We start from the raw sequence: 21,885 nt of genomic DNA on the forward strand, positions 1-21,885 counted from the left end.
AATTATGGATAGCTACTATGCAGGTTCTGCAAAGGCAAGGGGAAGATGTAATGAGCTGACCTTCCCAGTTTCTGATGCTAACCCATAAAAAAGAATAGATAAAATGTCCACTTAAATTTAAAGCCTGTAATATTTAGAATATGGCTAATCAGCTAAGTACTCAGAATTATACATAGGATGCTTTGTGCTTAGTGCTAAGCATTGCAGAGTACAAAAGAGAATAAAACGGTTCCTGTCTTCAGGAGGCTTAAATGACATTGTCTTTAATACTTCAAAACAAAACACTATGTGTTAAAGCAGTAGTCCCCAACCTTTTAAATGGCACCAGGGACCAAGTAAGTGGAGGACAATTTTTCCATAGACGCAGGATGGGGAGGATGATTTGGGGATGAAACTGCTCTACCTCAGATCATCAGGCATTAGATTCTCAAAAGGAGGGCGCAACCTAGATCCCTCACATTTGCAGTTCACAATAGGGTTCGCATTCCTATGGCGGGGACCGCGTTCCTAACAGGCCATGGACCAGTGCTGGTCCGTGACTCAGGGGTTAAGGACCCCTCTTTTAAAGTTAGGGCTGTGTGTGTACACATGTGTGTGTACCTTGGGATATTTATTATACGTATGTGGATTATTACATACAGTGTGAGGCCGTGTATGATAAATGACAAGGTGTTGAGAGAACAGGTTATTTCTGTTTGAAGTGATCAGGGACTATTTAAGGGCAAGGTGTCATTTAATTAGAGTTTTGAAAGGATGGTTAGGGTCTGGTGTGATGGCTCACACCTATAATCCCAGCACTTTGGGAGGCTAAGGCAGGAGGATTGCTTGAGTCCAGGAGTTTGAGACCAGCCTGACCAAGGTAGAGAGTGAGACCCCATCTCTACAAAAAATAAGATATTAATAATTAACCAGATGTGCATGCATCTGTAGTCCCAGCTACTCGGGAGGCTGAGGTAGAAGGATTAATTGAGTCCAGGAGGTTGAGGTTGAGGTGAGCTATAATTGCACACCATACTTCACCCTGGGCAATAACAGAATGAGACCCTGACTAAAAAATAAATAAACAAATAAAAGGATGGTTAGGATTTCAACAGGAGTCTAGTAAAGATGCTTAATATAATAAAAAATTAAGTCAAATATTACAGCCCCAGATTGACTGTTCAGTCACCAGTTGTACAAATTCAGCCAGATTACTTACTCCCTCTGATTGTCAGCTTTCTCATCTATAAAATGGAAATTGAGTAATAGTTATCATAGGTTTTAGAAAGATGAAATGAGACACTGTGATATGAACATGCTTTGTGAAGTATAAAGTATTGTGTAAATGTTAGTAAATTTTATAGCAAGTAGGCCAGGCATGGTGGCTCACATCTATAATCTCAGCACTTTGGGAGGCCAAGGTGGGCAGATCACCCAAGGTCAGAAGTTCAAAACCAGCCTGGGCAACATGGTGAAACCCCATCTCTACTACAAATATAAAAATTAGCCAGGCATGGTGGCGTGCACCTGTAGTCCCAGTTACTCGGGAGACTGAGGCATGAGAATTGCTTCAACCTGGGAAACAGAGGTTGCAGTGAGCCAAGATTGCACCACTGTCACTCCAGCTAGGTGACAGACAAGACTCTATCTCGAAAAACTAAAGAAAAAAATATATAGTAAATATTGAGAAGGACATGAGCCAAAGGCAGGGAATTTAAAAACCTGTAAACTAGTAAACACTAGAGCAGAAAACATGTGCAGATGACTGGGAATACTGAGTCACTAATACAGTTCCCTAGTTAGGACAATTATGTTAAATGTAAAAGTCTTTCAAGATTTGTGTTGATCAAAAGATAATTTCAGAGGACTTTCAGATCTTTGGGTGAAGTGTTAACGAGTGGTAATGTTTAGTTTTATTGAATTGATATACATAGTTACGTAGAATTAATTTTCAGGTAAGCTGCTTTAATAAAGATTATAACATTGCATAAAGATAGTGTATCTTGCAAAATGTATTTGTCTTATAGTTTAGAGAATATGGTTGTCATGACAGTGTTTGGTTTAGAGCACAAGTCTGCATGTTCTTGGGTAGATGAGAATTCCTTCCAACAGCTCAGGGCGTGAATTATTTAAGCTACTTCCAGGTATCACCATATCTCATGTTACAAGTGGTTTGTATAATAATTGCATGAAAACAGTGTTTCAGAAAAGATGTCTTCTGTGTGACGAGATGTCAGATACTTCATTTATTTCCTCTGTTTTACATAACTTTCAGTTTTTTAAAGTGTGAAATAATAAGCTTTTCAACAAATAGAATACCTAGACTTTAAAAAAATTATGTTGAATTGTACTGTGAATATTATGCTGCTTGCTGCTGACTGGTCTTGGGCTGTCACCATTTGTTTGGACTGCAGTGAAATATGATTAGAAATACTTCTCCGGGCCAGGCACAGTGGCTCACACCTGTAGTCTCAGCACTTTGGGAGGCCGAAGCAGGAGGATCATGAGGTCGGGAGTTCGAGACCAGCCTGGCCAACATGGTGAAACCCCATCTATACTAAAAATACAAAAATTAGCTGGGCGTGGTGGCAGGTGCCTATAATCCCAGCTACTCGGGAGGCTGAAGCAGAAGAATCATTTGAACCTGGGAGGAGGAGGTTGCAGTGAGCTCAGATCGCGCCACTGCACTCCAGCCTGGGAAACAGAGTGAGACTCTATAAAAAGAAAAAAAAAAAGAAAAAGAAATACTTCTTCAAAGACAAGAAACTTGGAAAACACCATATTACTTTATCACTAATTATTGTTTTTCTAAAAAAAAAAAAAAAAAAACTTTTTTGTTTGTTTGTTTTTTGAGACAGTCTCGCTCTTTCACCCAGGCTGGAGTGCAGTGGTGCGATCTCAGCTGACTGCAAGCTCCGCCTCCTGGGTTCACGCCATTCTTCTGCCTCAGCCTCCCGCGTACCTGGGACTACAGGTGCCCGCCACCACGCCGGGCTAATTTTTTGTATTTTTAGTAGAGTAGGTTTCACCGTGTTAGCCAGGATGGTCTCGATCTCCTGACCTTGTGATCTGCCCGCCTCGGCCACCCAAAGTGCTGGGATTACAGACGTGAGCCACTGCACCCAGCCAAAAAAAAAAAAAATGTTTTGAGGAAAAAAATTTCCTGACTACTAATAGTGGAGTTATTTTATTTTGGTGACTAATTCTTAATCCTCTTTTCATTTACAGACTATCTTGCTAATCATGGCCGGTTAAATGAATCTGAAGCCAGGCGAAAATTCTGGCAAATCCTATCTGCTGTTGATTATTGTCATGGTCGGAAGATTGTGCACCGTGACCTCAAAGCTGAAAATCTCCTGCTGGATAACAACATGAATATCAAAATAGCAGGTAACTGGGACACAACTGGCTCTAACATGATCCGACGTGAGCCACTGCACTCAGTGTGTGGAAACAGACCTGCAGGCACAGATTCAGCAGCGTTTCTACCTGGTGACATCAGGCTTTCTCAAAGTCCATTTTATTCATTTCCTTAGTTCTATGTGTAATTAAAAGTAAGGGAATGAGCTCATTATTAATATACACAGGTCAGAGCTACATCTGGCGTCTGATGTGTCCAGATTCCGTTGGCAGGGGGCTCTGCTGGAAGAGGCACATTCGTCTGAATGTCAGAGTGATTAGAGAGAGGACGGGGCTGGAGGAGCAATGCTGGTTGCTGGTACTCTGGCCTGCTCTCCTAATTATGACTGATGGCTACAGCCAGAAGCAGAGAAAAGGCAAAGGAAGTGGTGGAAGTAGAATGAGAAATACTTGAGACAGAAAAACACCTTGCCTTGCTCTGATACAACAGGGGTTTGGTTTATAACATGAAAACTAAGTTGGGTAGAGATTAGTTTGCCTGTTTTTCTCTTTGCCTTTTCACAATTGTAAAATGTTTTCTTTTATAATCTCATTTTCTATATTTACATAGTCAAAACTCTAATTCACTCAATAAATATGTATCAGGTACTGTGCTATGTTAAGTACAACATGATATGTGGAAATCATTTCACAACATACCCATATATCAAAATAACATGTTGTACACCTTGAATATATACAAGTTTTGTCAATTACACTTTAATAAAACTGAAAAAATACAGTATGATAGTTGCAATTTTAAAAGTATATACAAACTGCTGTAGGAGTATAGGTGAGGGAACAGCAGGCTACCTGTAGAGTCAAGGAAGCTTCACAGAGAAGGAATTATTTGAACTTAGACTTGAGAGAGAAGTTAGAGAAGCATGTCAGGAAGATAAACAGAAGCAGAATGTTGCAGGCAGGCAGACAGAGATTGGAATGGTGGGGAACTGTAAATTCAAAATTGGTAACATGTAAAATCTGTAGGCATGCGGGATTGATACAGGGGGAGCAGATAGGTAAAGACCAGAATATGAAACATCTTGAATGCCATGTCAAAGATTTCAGAGTTTATTCTGTAGGTAATGGGGAATCTAGCCTACTGAAAATTATAGGGCATGGATGGGGGTAAAGTGGAATTGGGATAACATGATTAGATTTGCATATCAGAAATATGTCTCTGGCAGCAGAGTTAAGATAGGTGGGAGATGGCCGGGCGTGGTGGCTCACGCCTGTAATCCCAGCAGTTTGGGAGCCTGCGGCGGGTGGATCACGAGGTCAGGAGATCAAGACCATCCTGGCTAGTACAGTGAAACCCTGTCTCTACTAAAAATACAAAAAAATTAGCCACGTATGGTGGTGGGTGCCTGTAGTCCCAGCTACTCAGGAGGCTGAGGCAGGAGAATAGCATGAACCCAGGAGGCAGAGCTTGCAGTGAGCCGAAATCGCGCCACTGCACTCCAGCCTGGACGACAGTGCGAGACTCCGTCTCAAAAAAAAAAAAAAAAAAAAGATAGGTGAGAGATGTGGGTGAGGTGGAAGACAGGAAGACTAATAAGGAATCTAGTGCAATAGTCCATTTAAGAAAACATGAGTCTGAACTACAGCAGCAGCAGTAGAGGTTGGTAGAGGTTGAAGGTATGTAAGGGAGATTTTGTTTGACTTGGGTTTTGAAGAAGAGAAAACACAGGTTAAAAGCTTAGCAAAGTTGCACATGGTGGTGTTCTGTCCTAAGATTGTTAAAGAAGAGCAGGGAAACATCCAGATGACAGGGGCTGACCAAGAAATTATTAATTGACCTGTTAGGTTGGATACTCATTGAACTCAGTAAGTTTAGGGACAAAGTAGCTTCCTCGGTTTGCTGTATTATGATATAAAATATAAGGTAAAACCCTCATGTTTATACATCAAACTGATTTGTTTCTGTGCCGTTTCCCATTAGTTTTTGTCTTAGGCAATTAGGGGAAGGCAAATAATTTTTATTCATTTTAAATGTCAATATTGCATATGTTACAGGATATGTAATGGATTTTCCATTCTGTAGTCTTGTGATTTTTTTTCTAATGGGATTACCTGAATAAGACAAAGTGTTTTTAAGTTAATTTGTTATACTCATTTGTGTGTGTGTGTATGTATATACATATATAACACATGTATATACATATATATAAAGATTTGTATCGATTTGTCATTTTTGTTGTGAAAATGTGATGCACGAAATTAGAATGCTTTCATAGTTTATGTGTGTTCACTTCCATTTGTTTTTTCCCCTTCCTCTGCTTTTGGACCTTCCGTTTGGTGTCATTTATTTCACTCTTGTTTGCCAACCTTCTGTAATGAACTTCACTGGGATATTTTGGTTAATGCTCCTTGAAAGCACCGGCTGCCCTAAAATTGTCTTTTTCAGAGAAAGTCTTTCTTTTTTTTTTTTTTAAGTCCTTTGCTCTGTAGAAAGAAGGGGGAAACTCCTGCTTCACCTTTACATTCCCTTATTATCAAAACAAAATATTTGCCAAAACAATAGCTCAAAGGAGTTCTAGGAGTTTTTTGTTTTGTTTTGTTTTTCCAAGGGAACCTTTTTTTTTTTTTACTTTAAGTTCTGAGATACATGTGCTGAACGTGCAGATTTGTTACACAGGTATACATGTGCCATGGTGATCTGCTGCACCTATCAACCCGTCATCTAGGTTTTAAGCCCTGCATATATTAAGTATTTATCCTAAGGCTCTCCCTCCCCTCCCTCCCCGCCTCCCCTCAACCCCCAACAGGCCCCTGTGTGTGATGTTCCCCTCCCTGTGTATATGTGTTCTCATTGTTCAGCTCTCACTTATGAATGAGAACATGTGGTGTTTGGTTTTCTGTTCCATTAGTTTGCTGAGGATGATGGTTTCCAGCTTCATCCATGTCCCTGAAAAGACATGAACTCATTCTTTTTTATGGCTGCATAGTATTCCATGGTGTATATGTGCCACATTTGCTTTATCCAGTCTATCATTGACAGGCATTTGGGTTGGTTCCAAGTCTTTGCTATTGTAAATAGTGCTACAAGAAACGTAAGTGTGCATGTGTTCTAGGAGTTTTTTTAGACAGAGAAAGGTTATAGGTATGTAAATCATGTGCTGTAGGAATTACAAGGTGCTGTCACTAACATCTCAAAAGAAAATGTCAAAGTAAGACACCAAAGAAACTTGCAAACAAAAAACAGAATATTGCTTTGATGTTATAACCAAGTTTTGCCTGGCTATAGTATGTCTAGTATAATTCTGGCATAAAATATAGGTGGGTCAAATCAGTGCTTCTGCTGTCATTGTGTGATATCTTAGGTTTTTGTTTTGTCTTTTTAGTTTTTATTTTCATTTTTTAGTATCTAATCTTCAAGTCCTTCCAATTTTATAGAAGTCAGGTAAAAATTCAGATTGGTGAAGTTGTTCTCTCTGGTGAAGACAGTGTGATGACTTACATTTAATTGAGCCCTCACTGTTTTCAGGTATTCAGCTAGATTCTTTCTTCATCTTCACAGCAACCTTGGGAGCCACTTAGCTATTGCCAGTTACTAGATGAGAAAGCTGAGATGCAAAGAGATTAAACAATTGGCCAAGGTGACACAGATAATAAGTAGTAGACCTGGAATTCAAACCTAGGTCTGTCTGACCACAGTATCTGTCCTTCTCCCACTACACCATGTTGTCATTTCCAAGCATTCTGCCACTGCTTCCTGAAGGGGTACTCACTAATTGAATTTTGGGGTCCATCATTCTGTGGTTGTATATTTAGTGTCCCTGCTTCCATTCCTTACAAGCAGACATACATACACACACACGCGCGCAGTATAACCAAGCACTCAAATTTTCTTGCCCACACTTAATTCTCTGTCGTCTCCACTATCCTCAAAAATTTTAGTAGATGTTTCTTAAGCTTCTGTTCTGCTCTTGGAGTAAGTCCTGGAGGTTCATACATTTCAAGACAAAAAACAGCAGCAGTGACAAAAAGCTTAACTCTGCTCTTACCTCAAGGAGTTAATCAAATAAGAACCAGACCTTTAAGTTAATATAACACAAAAAGATCATTGTTTTCAGGGCCATGAGGCTAGGAGAAAGACTAACTCTGTCTGCAAGAATCAGGGAAATTATTAGCTAACACTTGATTAACAAGAAGGTATTTGTGGTGGGATTGGGATGGGGGAGACAGAGAAAGAGGGAGAGGCATGAGCAGTGGCTCATGCCTGTAATCCTAGCACTTTGGGAGGCCGAGGCGGGCAGATTGCCGGAGCTCAGGAGTTCAAGACCAGCCTGGGCAACATGGTGAAACCCCGTCTCTACTAAAATACAAAAAATTAGCTGGGCGTGGCAGCGTGCACCTGTAGTCCCAGCTACTCAGGAGGCTAAGGCTGGAGAATTGCTTGAACCTGGGAGGCTGAATTGCAGTGAGCTGAGATCCCACCACTGCACTGCACTCCAGCCTAGGCAACAGAGCGGGAGTCAGTCTCAAAAAAAAAAGGAGAGAAGAAGAGAGAGAGATAGAGATTGAGGCTGGGGTAGCTTCCTCAAGCAGGTGGATCCGCACATGCAAAGGCTGAGAGGACAGAGCAAATTGGAGTGGTAAGGAAACTGCAGGTGTTAGCCAGTGAGAATGATAGGAAAAGAGCCAGGAGAGGTAGGCATGGGCCAGATCATTCCACATGCCATAAAGTGTTTAGATGGATTCCAGTGTCTTTAAATAATTTCTCCAGGATATTTATTTTTATCTGTAGATTTTATAACTTCTTGATGGCCCTGATTTTCTTTAAGAATCATCTTCTTGTCTCTGAGAACTCTTAAATCGTAATGGAATCTAACACGTGGGAAAAATAGGGCTCCATGGGAAGAAATTACAAGAACCCTTACAAAGTTATTCCCTCAAATTATACTTTTTTTTGTTTTTTGTTTTTTGTTTTGGTTTTGGTTTTGGTTTTTTTTTTTTTTTTTTTTTTTTTTTTTTTTTTGGCTTATGAAAACCTCTTTAATTGCAAAATAAGCTGAATAAATGAACTGTTTTAGCCATCCTGTATATTGAAATTGAAGAGAAGCACAAGCCAAAACTAAGTTTAAATTAAAATATTTTTGTGTTTATAAAACAAAATGGAATAGAAGTATCAAACATGGTTCATTTTAATAAATAACAGAAACATGGCTTTGAGATCAGTTTCTAGGTTATGTTCTCCCCGTGAGTAAAAACTTGAGACAGGCCAGGCACGGTGGCTCACTCCTGTAATCCCAGAATTTTGGGAGGCCAAGGTGGACGGATCATGAGGTCAGGAGTTCGAGACCATCCTGGCCAACATGGGGAAACCCCATCTCTACTAAAACTACAAAAATTAGCTGGGCATGGTGGCACATGCCTGTAATCCCAGCTACTCGGGAGGCTGAGGCAGGAGAATCGCTTGAACCAGGGAGTCGGGGGTTTCAGTGAACCGAGATCGCACCACTGCACTCCAGCCTGGTGACAGAGCAAGACTCCTTCTCAAACAAAAAAATAAAACAAAACTTGAGACACTAATGAGCCATGGATCCACCCACACCAGTGTGTACTCATTACTTCAACCATGAGACCGCCAACCTTTGTAAAAAGTGAGTGTGAGGACATTCACAGTAAGAGGCTGAATGCAAAGCAATATTGGCTTTCAGTAGTTTTAGTAATTGCAGTACTATTTCCACCTAGCTATCTTGGCTCTGGCTATTTAGGCATTAAGTTGAGAATAAATAGATGAAGAATATTTAGTTTTATTCTCCAACTTTCCCAATCTAAAATGTTTATAATAAATACTTAAATAAGGATAAAAATCTATGAATTAATCACACGTTAAACAGGGCTTCATGTAGAGTACCGAGTTGAGTAACAGTGCTGGTGCAAATTCTGGCTGTGCCACTTAGTAGCTATGACCTTGGGCCGATTATTTACACTCTCTAGGCCTGGGTTTCCGTATCTATTAAATACAAATCTGTTTTTCAGGAACAGATTGTAGAGATCGGTGATAATATTGGAGACAGGGAGGCGATGTAGGGTAATAAGTCAGAGTATGGGCTGTAAAGTGAGGATACCTGGGTTTGATTCCCGCCTCTGCCACTTACTAGCTTTGTGACCTTGACCACGTCTCCTGACTTCACTCTTCTCAGTTTCCTTATCTGTAAAGGGAGAATGATGAAAGTTCATATCTCATAGTGATTATTACTTGAGTTAATGTTTGTAGGGTACTTAGAACGGTGCCCGGCACATAGTGCTAGTTAACTGTTTGTTAAATAAATTGTTAGATAAAGCTCCTGGCACCATGTAAACACTCAATACAAGGTAGCTATTATTTGTATTCAATGTATAATTGATTCCATGTGAAAACAAAGCCTTAAAATTTTAATAGCCATATAACCCTCTCAGCATGTTTTTTTAATTAACTAAGGCTTTAAAGCCTTATTAATACAAACCTTTTAGGACCAAGGAAAGTTTTTCACATATTCTCAATTGTCTCTGGTTGATGCAACTTAATTTTTTGCTGAGAGAGACCTTAAATGTAATTAGTATTGTGTAATTAGCCTGATTAGTCTGACCTGTGCATCACGAGTCACTTGCCTTGAGCCCAAGAGGAATGCTTCCTTTCTGATTTGAAGCATTGGCCCATCATTGCTTCTAACAACCTTCCTACTTACTAGATGACCTTGAGTCAGGGTTTCTGTATATATGATTTCAGATTTGTCCCCTAGAACTGAAAAAGGGTAGGAGAGGCAAAGATAGGAAAAATATATATTTTTTAAGTATTTTATTTTTATTGGAAAAATATTTATTGCAAGTCTTCCATTTGTTCTCCTCCTGCCACTAGCCTTATGTAAAAAGTAAAAAGAGCTTTACATCAAAAAGCACAATGAAACTTTGTATCCTTAAGTCCTACTTAGCATTCCATAGTAAGCTGGGAATATGGAAGATGGCTCAAAGGGTTCGGTTTGGTTTGATATTTTTTTCCCTCTTCATTTCCCTTCCCCTTACTTCATTTAAGCTAAGGAAGATTATTTATTTGCTTCTTAGCTCATTGAACTCTCTGACTGGACAAATAGATGTCTTACATTGGTCAGCAGGATCACATTTCATCTCAACTGTGATGATTGTTCCCTTCCCTCCTGTCAGATGGGAGAGTGACTGATGTTTGGAAATGAACTGTGCAACTGACCTTTTCTTGCTGGTGGGCAACAAAGTATGCATTGACGTCAGTGTTGGCTGATCCACATTCAGTTTGTGCAATGGGTCAGCTTCATCTCTATCACTCTCCACCTTTCATTTGTCAGCTTTCATTTCCTTATAATTGTCTTCTTCACTCCTATTATAATTACAAAGGATGTGTAACTCTTCATCAAGCCTGGCTAGCTGAATTCTACTGGTAATTTTAGAAACAAGGATAAATTTAACCCTAAAGCCATCTGCTGCTCTGTAGGAGGATTTTTTAAATTATAAATTAGACATTATAACACACTGCTGGAGATTCAAAATTGCCTCAGTGGTGTTGATTCCTAGAAATCATTTACTTTTCCTTAGCTTGAAGATGGGTTTTCAATGTTTTGTTTGTTTTTTTCCTTTTTTAAAAACAAATGACTTAGTTTAACCTAACAATTTTCTTACGTCTCCTATTTAAATAAAAATCCTAAAAGAATTTAGCAAGTGTAATCTTTTGCAACAGTAAACATTGACAAACTGTTTAAATCTTCTGTATATTTTTCACCGCCTCTGTTTCATTCTGTTTTCTGGCTAGTCAAAGAGTGGTCTGGAGACCAGCAGCATGAGCATCACTTCAAAGCTTGTTACAAATGCAGAATCTGAGGCCTGTCCCTAAACGTACTGAGTCAGAGTCTGCACTTTAGCAGTTTCCCCAGGTGATTTATATGCATGTTAGTATTTGATTTATTTCATTACTTCATTCCAACAAACAGAATTCTCCATTTTGTACCTGGTTCCCATTAGACAATAATCATCAGAATCAGCTTATTTACTCTATGCAAGACCCTCTTATTCCTAAAACATCATGCCTTTGCTAATGATAATTTTGGGCACTGATAATTTATATAATTTATACAATTTAGTGATGACAGTAATACTGGTTTTTGTTAGGATGATATAGGTCAGTCAGTCAACTTTCAAAATATAGAGCAGAAAACAATAATAGCAGCTCTAGGGCTATGTTCAGATATATCCTTGGTCTGCTGTTGCTGGTTAATTAAGAGATAGAGGACTCAGCTTTTGAGGCCTAGTTGATTTTCATGAGAGTCAGTAACTGATCTGTAATTAAAGACTCTACCCCGAATCCTCTTCTATAAACATTTCAGACCATATAGAACCCAGATGAGAGAATATGAATACAAATTGGAGAAGACTAAGGAGTCAGGAGGCTAAATGCAATGTGGAATTCCTGAACTGAAAAGGAACACGTGACTAAACTCATGAAATGTTAAGTCTGTAGTTTAATTAATAGTAGTGAATCAATGTTTTGATAATTGAAGCTTAGTTTTGGTGATTATACTGTAGGTATGTAAAATGTTAACATTAGAGGAAGCTGGGTGAAGGGTATGAGGAATTCTGAATTTACTGTTGCAACTCTTCCTGTAAATCTAAAAATATTTCAAAATTAAGAGTTTAAAAAAGTCACAATGAAGCCACATGGCATGGCATAAATGTTTTGTTTATAATAGCAAGCAGAATGTCTGAGGAACATAGCCAAAATTTTAGGTATTAACTTGCATATCAGAGTTAGAGAAGATATTAAACTAGAAAGATGTTTGCTTTCTATCAGGGCTAGGCTGGATCTGAGTCTGGTAGAGAGAGAGACGAATGCCCAAGTGATTGTTTTCATAATGCTTTCCAAAAGTCAGATGATGATGTGGAGTCTTATTATTTTGTGTTGTTGCAAGACTTCTGTGTTTGCACAGTGGTTGACATGTGTATGGAATGCTGATGTTTAGTGAAGGAATGAATGAAATTGGTTAGTATGATGAAACATGAATATAGTCCATGTCATTTGAATAAATGGCGGTAAGAAATAAACCCTGCATTTTCATATTTCATCCCCCCCTACTCACCCCCCACTTCACAATGCACCTTATGCATTTAGGCAGAAAGCTGCAGACTGGGTGAAGCAAGTTATCCAGATTCCTGTGAAGAAATTAAAAGGCTCTTATTTTTAAGTGACTTTTGCTGCCACTTCTTAACCCTGACAATTATTAACTTCTTCAAAAATAACTATTTTTGACATGCCAGTGAAAGACATGAAGGTAGTGGTTAACAATGAAGCCTCGAAGTAGTTAAACTTGGTTTCTATTCCACTGGTGCAACTTAGTAGCTAGCTGTATAACCTCTGGCAAAATACTTAACTTTATATCCTCACTTTCTCCTAAAATAAGGATACTTCATAGAACTAAGAAGAAATTATCTTCAGAGAGCTTAAGTCAGCTCCTGTCACATAGTAGAGCACTTTTAAAAGAGGTAGGAACAACATATTCATATGGTAAACCTTTATCGAGCAGCTCTTGTCTGCAGATGATATGCTGAGAGTTGGGAGTACAGACTATTGTCCCCTATTCTCTGCTCCCGAGGAACTTAGTCTGATGTGATAGACAGATAAGTAAAATAATAAATAATAATAGCAACGATAGCTTCTGTTTATTGGCTACCTACTGTGTTTCAATCGCAATATAATATCTATTTCTGTTAATACAACTACTTTATGAAATGTAAATATTGTCTCTGTTTTTCAGATGAGGAAACCAAGGCTCCAAGAAGTTAAGTAATTTGTCCAAGATTACATAGCTAATGGAAAACCCAAGATTTGATCCCCAATCTGCCTAACACCAAAGTCTTCCTTAACCCATTCTTCAGATGATTACAAATCCAGTGTTTGGCAGAGGGCAGTGGCTCACACCTGTAGTCCCAGCACTTTGGGGACTGAGGCAGGAGGATCAGTTGAGCCAAGGAGTTTAAGACCAGCCTCCACAACATAGTGAGACCTTGTCTCTACCCAAAAAAAAATAATAATAGTTAAAAAAAATTAGCCAGGCATGGTCGTGTGAGTCTGTGGTCCCAGCTCTTTGGAAGGCTGAGGCAAAAAGATCACTTGAGCTTGGGAGATGAAGGCTACAGTGAGCTGTGATTCACACCTCTGCCCCCCAGCTTGGGCAACAGAGCAAGACCAGTCTCAAAAACATATATAAATATAACATTTGAAGTACTTTGACAAGGTTATAGAAGACCTCAGCACATGTAATATTGTTACAGCTTAGTGAGCCTGTCCTTCAGTGTTTCTTTTAATATTCCTATAGACCCAAGTTTCTATATTCATATTACCTACAGAAAATAGAAATAATTACTTAGTACCATTCCTCTTGTAAGTGAACAGGAAGCTTTCTTTGTGCTAGATTTGTAAAGCAGAGGTTGAAACTGGGCTACCACGGGTCCAGAGAAGCGTTCCTAGCTCTTGTTCTCTTGCCTGTGAAGTGTACCATGAGAGCCTAAGGCAATAAAGAGGCCAGGCCACCTTCTTTACAGGCCTCTGTCCCATTCACTCCTTTGAGTTTATTTCACCAGGTCTGGGGAATTTCAGAATGATGTGACTCTATAAGGGCTCCTGGAGACATTAAAACTTACCAATGGGCCAGGTGGTGGCTCACACCTATAATCCCAGCACTTTGGGAGGCCACGGCGGGTGGATTGCTTCAGCCCAGGATTTGGAGACCAGCCTGGGAAACATAGCGAATCCCTGTCTCTACAAAAAATTTTACAAAAATTAGCCGGGTATGGTGGAGCACACCTGTGCTACTCAGGAGGTTGAAGTGCAAGGACTGCTGTGAGCTGAGATCGTGCCACTGCACTCCAGCCTGGGCAACAGAGCAAGACCCTGTCTCAAAAAAAAAAAAACCTTACCCGTGCTATTTGGAGAGTATCCTCAATTTACAGGCACTAAAACTCATCCTGTGATTATGGTTTAAAGTGCAGCAATTATTGTATGTATTTCAGGATCTCTGAACACACATCCAAGAGTTTCTTGTGCTGCTTTATCCTGTGAGTGAAATTAACATTTGAACATAGTCCTTGACTCATTTAACATCTAGTCCTTGACTCATGAGAACATCTAGTTTCTGACTCATGGGAACATCTAGTCCTTGACTCATCTGAGAGTGTAGTTTTTCTGGAAAATTAGAAATATATATATCTGTATGTGTCCATATGGGATACGGTGTTCTAGGGGTGGTTAGTCATAGAGGTGGTATTGTGAAGATAAGGCCTTTCTGACAGTCATTTTGGAAAGTGGACTGTGGAGCTGAGCTGAGGTTACTTTGTAAAGAGAGAACTTCTCCCTGGCACCCCCATTGCCTCACACTCCTGGATACCAAAGGCAGACCACAGTGGTGTTCACTAGGTTTAGACTGTATCTGAAGCTCTTTCCCCAGATGTACCGTCTTTTCTCTCTTAAACCCTTAAGCTCCCTCTAACTTTTTCTACCACTCCTATCTACTTTTTTGGGACCTTTTTCTCTGAAAGGCAACAGTTGGTGGTAATGGTTTCACAGGAGGAGGAGAGCTGACCTTTCACGTCTAGTATGCTCTGGCATTTTACATTCTTAATCTCATTTAATCCTCGCAGCATCCTATCTGGGTAGGTGGATTATCCCTACATTTATAGATGTGGAAAAAATAACTTTCCTAGAGGACTTGAAGCTTGAAAGTGATAAAACTGGAAATTAGCTCTAGTTCTTATAACTTCATAGATTGTACTCTTCCACGAAGCTGTAATGATGGGGATCATTACTGTTATTACTGTTACTACTGCTTGCCACTAGTTTTTATGTTAGCAAGCTAAGAGAATGCTTTGCCTAAGGTGCACAAGTATGTATGATCTCAAGGTATGAATGGAGTGAGCTGATTTTAACACATTGGGCCTTTACAGCAACCTGCTGACTAGGTATATTTATCATTTTAACTTTACAGATGGGGGAAACTAAGGCTCACAAAGACTGATCCAAAGTCACAAAGCCAGTCAATCTGTCTGGCAGTGGAGACTCGATCCAGTCTTTCTTGAGCCATCTCTTAAAGCTCACTGTGCATGCAATGCTGCGCTCCTGCTGGCTGGAGAGCCAGTTCCTGTCACTAAGACAGGTTCTTCCGTTAGGAGTATGGAGCAACATAAGACAGCATGAGTATAACTTAACAAAATAATAGGAATTTGTTTCTTCGGTAAGAACATGAGACTATAAAGGCTTAGCAAAAGGGTATAAACTTGCATTTATAACAATACTTACTAAATTTTTAAATGCATATTGAAGGCATCTGAGTAGTGTTTCTAGAGTGCATTCTCTGTATCAAAACCATAGATTCAGTATGGCTAAGATCATAAGAAGAAGGCCATTAACTGTTTTGAACTATAATGCCACTACGATCCATAAATTAGTAAATGAGTGATGGTGATAGGTGGCTTATGGCTGGGCTATATGGCCATCAGATGTTAATGAGCTATTCAGATGGGTATCTGCCTAAAACAGGATATGTGGACCAACACTTACAGGGTTGTCACTTAGGAAACGCTGCACTCAGTTGCCTTCAAGGGTTATGTATCTGGGGTAATGGCAGCCAGACAGTCGGTTATGTTTAGGTGAATATCTTAGAGTTTTACTCATTTGTTTCTTTCCTTATAGACCATTTAAGATAAAGAGCTCTTTAGCAGCCATCGGGTAATTGAAATTCTAAGATTATCAAATACTAGTTGGGTTGTCCACTTTAAGGCTGATTTTCTTTCACATGATATAAAGTCTTTTACCAATCTCTCACTTACTCTCTTTGGGAAGAAAACTTGATTCATTGACACATACATTCAGCAACATGTATTGAGTACTTACTATTTGCTAGTCATTGTGCTAATGCCAGGGAAACATCACAAGATAAGATGCCATCCCAGTCCTCACAGTAAATAGTAGTGATATTGTTAATACAGCATATTATAGAATTTATTACAGAGAAATGCAGTATAGTTTGAGAGCACAGATGAAAGTAACATTTATTTCCATCCCAATAGATTTCGGTTTTGGAAATTTCTTTAAAAGTGGTGAACTGCTGGCAACATGGTGTGGCAGCCCCCCTTATGCAGCCCCAGAAGTCTTTGAAGGGCAGCAGTATGAAGGACCACAGCTGGACATCTGGGTACTGCTTTGCTTTGCTGTGTTGTTAAATGCATCTATAATGATAATACTTGGTGCTCTGGCCCATCTTAGAAGCTCCTGGTACTTAACACATAAGCAGTATTTCATATTTTCCCCATCCACTGGACTATACTTACTCAGAGCATCTTGAAATGGATCCCTCGGAAAGACTTTCTAAGGATAGGTGTTGTCATCCTAATATCAGCAGTAATTTAAAGTTAAGTAGTAATCAAAATGATCAGATTCAAATTCTTTGGTATTTATCATAAGATACTTATTATAGTAGTCAGGGTTTTGGATTTTTTCAAATTCTGAGAAAATAATAAATTCAGACAGGAATTTTTCAGTCCATATGATTTCAAGAGCCCTGGGGATGTTCAGAAAAACAAAGAGCGTTTGACGTTCTTGGTAGAAAAGTCTCTGCATTGTTTTCTTCCCTAGAGTATGGGAGTTGTTCTTTACGTCCTTGTCTGTGGAGCTCTGCCCTTTGATGGACCGACTCTTCCAATTTTGAGACAGAGGGTTCTGGAAGGAAGATTCCGGATTCCGTATTTCATGTCAGAAGGTAACAAGCTTTTCATCTTACTTATGGTGTTTTACAGTGTTAGTGCTCCAAGTGAAAGGCCTAGGTAAAAGCTTCTTTTTTTTCCAAGAGTTTGGGTGCCAAATGAAGTGACTGAGCTATAGGTTAAAAGCTCTAGAAAGAAGCAAACTCCTTTATGTAGGCGAGACAGGTTCCAGCCTTCTACTTGTAACTGAACACACAGCATTTCCCAGATTAACAGCAGCATATTTTCTCATTCATTCTGGGTCTATAAATGTCCCAGGTTTATTTTAGATTTAACGAAGCCCTTTGTAGATACAGACTCAAAACCATTTTACTCCAATATGTAATGGATTTTATAAAATTAAAAATTTTTAATTAAAAAGCCAACTGGCAAAATTCTGCTAAATTCAGATGAGATGCCATAATCCCTGCCTGTCGTGTATTGAACTGTTACCTAGACAGCAGTTAAGTTTACCCCTTAGTTTCATTTTGGTAAAATTATTCTTAACTTTTTTCTTTCTACTAACAGTAGAAATAATACTCTTTGTAGTTAAGAGCATGGACTGTGAAGCCAGACTACCATACTGCCTGATTTTAATCCTGAGTCCACCGGTTACTGGCCATATGACTTTCACAAGTTTTATCTCCTCTGTCTCTGCTTCAATTTCCCCATCTATGAAATGGAAATAGCAATAGCTCCTACCCCACGGGTGTTGTAAGGTTTAATTAAATTAATCTGTCAATCAGGTATGGTGGTTTATACCTGTAATTCCAGTGGTTTGGGAGGCCAAGGCAGGAGGATCTGTTAAGGCCAGGAGTTGGAGACCAGCCTGGACAATATTGCAAGACCCTGTCTCTACAAAAAAAAAAAAAAAAAATTTTCAATTAGCCTGTTGTGGTGGCATGCACCTGTAGTCCTAGCTACTCAGGAAGCTGAGGCAGGAGGATTGCTTGCAGTGAGCTGTGATTGCATTACTGCACTCCATCCTGGGCACCCTGACCAAGAATGAGACCCTGTCTCCAATAATAATAATAATAGTTAATAAGCATAATCTATGTAAAGCACTTAGCACAGCGCCTGGCATATAGTGACAGGAGGTTAGCTTATGTGTGAGTGAAGAGCATCATGTCAGCTCAGAGAATATGCTAGTGCTCAAAGTTGCAGCAGTGCAGTTTTCTTGGTGTAGTCGGAAGTAAGTAATATTTTACATACACTTTTCTCGCTACAGTGATATGGAGGAGAGCAGCAGCCCATTGGAGAGCTCTTTGCCTTGCTTACATAGCCTTAGTATATCAGCATTAGATATGACTGAGAATCGATTTACTGTCTGCTTGTTCTAGGAATGAGGCTTATTTATTTTCTTTAGTGGAAATCAAAGTCTGTTTCTAGATATTTTCAGTTGCGAAATTCAGTAGAAAGTTTCATTTAGCCCAGAATCTGATAGACCTACACCCTCCTGTTTTTCTTAGGTATTTGTTCACCACGTTAACTTGACAAATATAAGTAGCCTGCATGTATTCATTTATTCATTTGACCTTCCATTTTCCAGTAGAGGATACAAAGATTAACACCCTTGTACAAAGTCACGAGTCAAGCAAATAACCCTGAAGTGCAAAGTGGTTTATGTGACTTTTGTAACATTGTGTTTTCTATAGATTGCGAGCACCTTATTCGAAGGATGTTGGTCCTAGACCCATCCAAACGGCTAACCATAGCTCAAATCAGGGAGCATAAATGGATGCTCATAGAAGTTCCTGTTCAGAGACCTGTTCTGTATCCACAAGAGCAAGAAAATGAGCCATCCATCGGGGAGTTTAATGAGCAGGTTCTGCGACTGATGCACAGCCTTGGAATAGATCAGCAGAAAACCATTGAGGTAAAGTGATCAGAGATTTGACTAAAGGTATTTCAGGGTTCTACTGCACTTAGCTACTTGAACTTTCATACTCACACCTGTCATCCTGGTCTTTTAGCACATGTATCCCCAGCGCCTAGGCGTACTGTTCAGTGTTCCCTATTGATGACATCAGACTCTATTTATATTTACTTTTATTCAGCATCTTAAATTCCTTTCTTTGCCCCATCTGCCAAAACATTCGAGAGGAGGCATTTATAAAAGAGTCAGAAAAGGCAAAGATGGAAGCTTAACAAATACAAGGTAGAAAGTTGCTTCCAAGATGAAACATGAAGTTTTACATTTAACTAGTTTGTATGGAACATAAATGTGCAGCTAGGCAAAGGGCCAAGCAGGAAACAAGAAGGGTAGGTATCAGGTTTAAGAAAGCCGGGGAATTTAGATTGTGAACTGGAGAAACTAAGAAGGCAAAAACAGGTGGGCTCCTGATTTGGAAGTATTTAGGGGTCATAGAACTGTGAAGGGTCATGAACCTGGAAAATTCCTCTTGGCTTTTATTTCTGTCCTCAAATAGTTAGCATACTCATAGGATATACATATTTCTAATACTTCTACAATAGTAAAAAAGCAAACAGTGCTCTTGAGGAAGAAACATAACAAGAATATCAAATGCCGCCTTGTTTGCTGTGAAAGACCAAGGCTCCATGCTGTACTGCCTTTCCCCTGCCACGTAGCCATAAGTGAAACCAAACTGACTCTCCTGCTTTGCTCACTGTGCGCTCAGGGATGTTTTTCTGTACTTGTCCCTGAAGTGCATCCAGAGCGGTAGCTGGGCGTGCAATTCCACTGACCTGTGATTTTTGCTGAGACGGCTCTGCATCCCGGTGCCCTGCACAGCACCCATGCCGACTGTCAGGTGGAATTAGAAGCCAAAGGAGCAGTTGTTTCCCTGTTCCCTCAGTATCTGGGAAAGCTGGCAGGCTGGAGATGTGAATATTTGGGAAGCAACTTTATTTTCAAGGTTTTAAGAGGGTGGGACTGCAAAAACAAGAGGAAAAAATTACCTAAGAACGGAGACATAGTGTCTCTCAATTTAGCATCCAGATGCCATTCTCCAGCCCAAAATAATCATCAGAAAGTTCTCCACATACTTTAACCATTCACTTCAGAGTTTTCAATGGTTCAGATTTGTGTTGAAGCCATGGAATTAGAGCCTCGGGCTCAGGTTGCTAACTGACCTTACACCGCCGTTACAGCTATGAGATGGGGCCATACATGAGATAATGATGGCATTTTCTCTGACTGGAGAAAAATAAATGGATCTTGTTCATGTAAAAGGGCTGGTCAACCCATTTAAAGGGATCATCATTTATATAATTAATACTAGGCCGGGCACGGTGGCTCAAGCCTGTAATCCCAGCACTTTGGGAGGCCAAGACGGGCGGATCACGAGGTCAGGAGATCGAGATCATACTGGCTAACCCAGTGAAACCCCGTCTCTACTAAAAAAAATACAAAAAATTAGCCGGGCGTAGTGGTGGGCGCCTGTAGTCCCAGCTACTCAGGAGGCTGAGGCAGGAGAATGGCGAGAACCCGGGAGGCGGAGCTTGCAGTGAGCTGAGATCCGGCCACTGCACTCCAGCCTGGGCAACAGAGCAAGACTCCGTCTCAAAAAAAAAAAAATTAATACTAGAGACTTGAAGTTTTCTGCCTTCCAGTCTTAATTTTGGAGCAGCTTTCATCTTGAGACATACTTTGTTTTTCACTCTGTTTTTAACAGCACACGTTTCTTTCCGCTTATTTTTAGGCATGTATAGATCATTGCATTGGTCTTTACGGCTCTTTGCCTTTACCACTTGTTTTTTCTTTCAGTCTTTGCAGAACAAGAGCTATAACCACTTTGCTGCCATTTATTTCTTGTTGGTGGAGCGCCTGAAATCACATAGGAGCAGTTTCCCAGTGGAGCAGAGACTTGACGGCCGCCAGCGTCGGCCTAGCACCATTGCTGAGCAAACAGTTGCCAAGGTAATGCCCCCTTAGCTGAGTGCATGTGCCTGTTCACATGTTCGACAGATTTTTCATATTATACACAGGGTTAGGATTTCACCCTCTACACTCTGTTTTTCTGTAGAGTTTCTGCCTGCCATTCACTAGATTCTCAAATGTTTTAGCACTTTCTCATTTTTAAGGGTTAACTTTATTTCAAGCAGTTTTTTAAAAGAGGTGTTTCTCTTTTTCATCATTCACAATGTTGAGAATTACTGTCACTAGCTTTCACATTCAATTCCATATAACAAATTTTTATTACAGATTTACCATGTGCAAGCTTCTATTCTTAGGCACTGTTGGGGGTAGGATATATAAACTACAGTCATTGCCCTCAGAGACATCACACTATAGAAGTGAAATAAGACAAGATCGTAAACAACCATCATTCACAATAGGGAAAGATGAGTGCTGTAGCAGAGCCAGGGACAGGGGAGAGAGGGGCACAACTGAACAGGGGAAACGGCGTGTAAGACACATCTTCACAGATGGGGAGGACTTGAGTGGTGAGCTGAGGCATTATTGTGAAGAGTTTTGAATGCCAAGGTAAAGAGTTTACTTACAATTCAGTAAGCAACAAGGACCTACTGAAGGCCGCTAAGCTGAAAAGTGATATAATTCTATCCATGCTTTAGGCTAATTAATCTGGTAGCATTGTGAAGGATGTGTCAGGAAGAGAAAAGAAGAAATTTGGAGAGAGCAGTTAGGAGAGTGTTACAGTAGAAACGAGAAATACCGAAGGCTTGAATATGGCACTGTTGGAAGCAGAAAAGAAGGGGCAAGTATAAGAACCATTTCAGAGGTAGACTCTGTATGAAGTTAGCAATGGTTCAGAGATGCAGCTCAGCGTGGTGGTTAGAAGC

General features: G+C 39.9%; 1 protein-coding gene across 2 annotated transcripts in view; it reads left to right on the top strand.

The window, feature by feature from the left end:
* SIK2 (salt inducible kinase 2) overlaps positions 1–21,885 on the top strand; it is a 124,821-nt gene that overhangs the window by 81,427 nt on the left and 21,509 nt on the right. For both annotated transcript variants that reach the window (XM_028833955.2, XM_028833956.2), the window contains 5 exons: positions 3,208–3,369; positions 16,450–16,574; positions 17,015–17,138; positions 18,777–18,997; positions 20,849–21,001. In XM_028833955.2, coding sequence (XP_028689788.1) covers positions 3,208–3,369; positions 16,450–16,574; positions 17,015–17,138; positions 18,777–18,997; positions 20,849–21,001 — 785 coding nt within the window. The remainder of the gene's footprint in view (positions 1–3,207; positions 3,370–16,449; positions 16,575–17,014; positions 17,139–18,776; positions 18,998–20,848; positions 21,002–21,885) is intronic.

Source organism: Macaca mulatta, chromosome 14 (genome assembly GCF_049350105.2).
Source record: "Macaca mulatta isolate MMU2019108-1 chromosome 14, T2T-MMU8v2.0, whole genome shotgun sequence".
NCBI lineage: Eukaryota > Metazoa > Chordata > Mammalia > Primates > Cercopithecidae > Macaca > Macaca mulatta.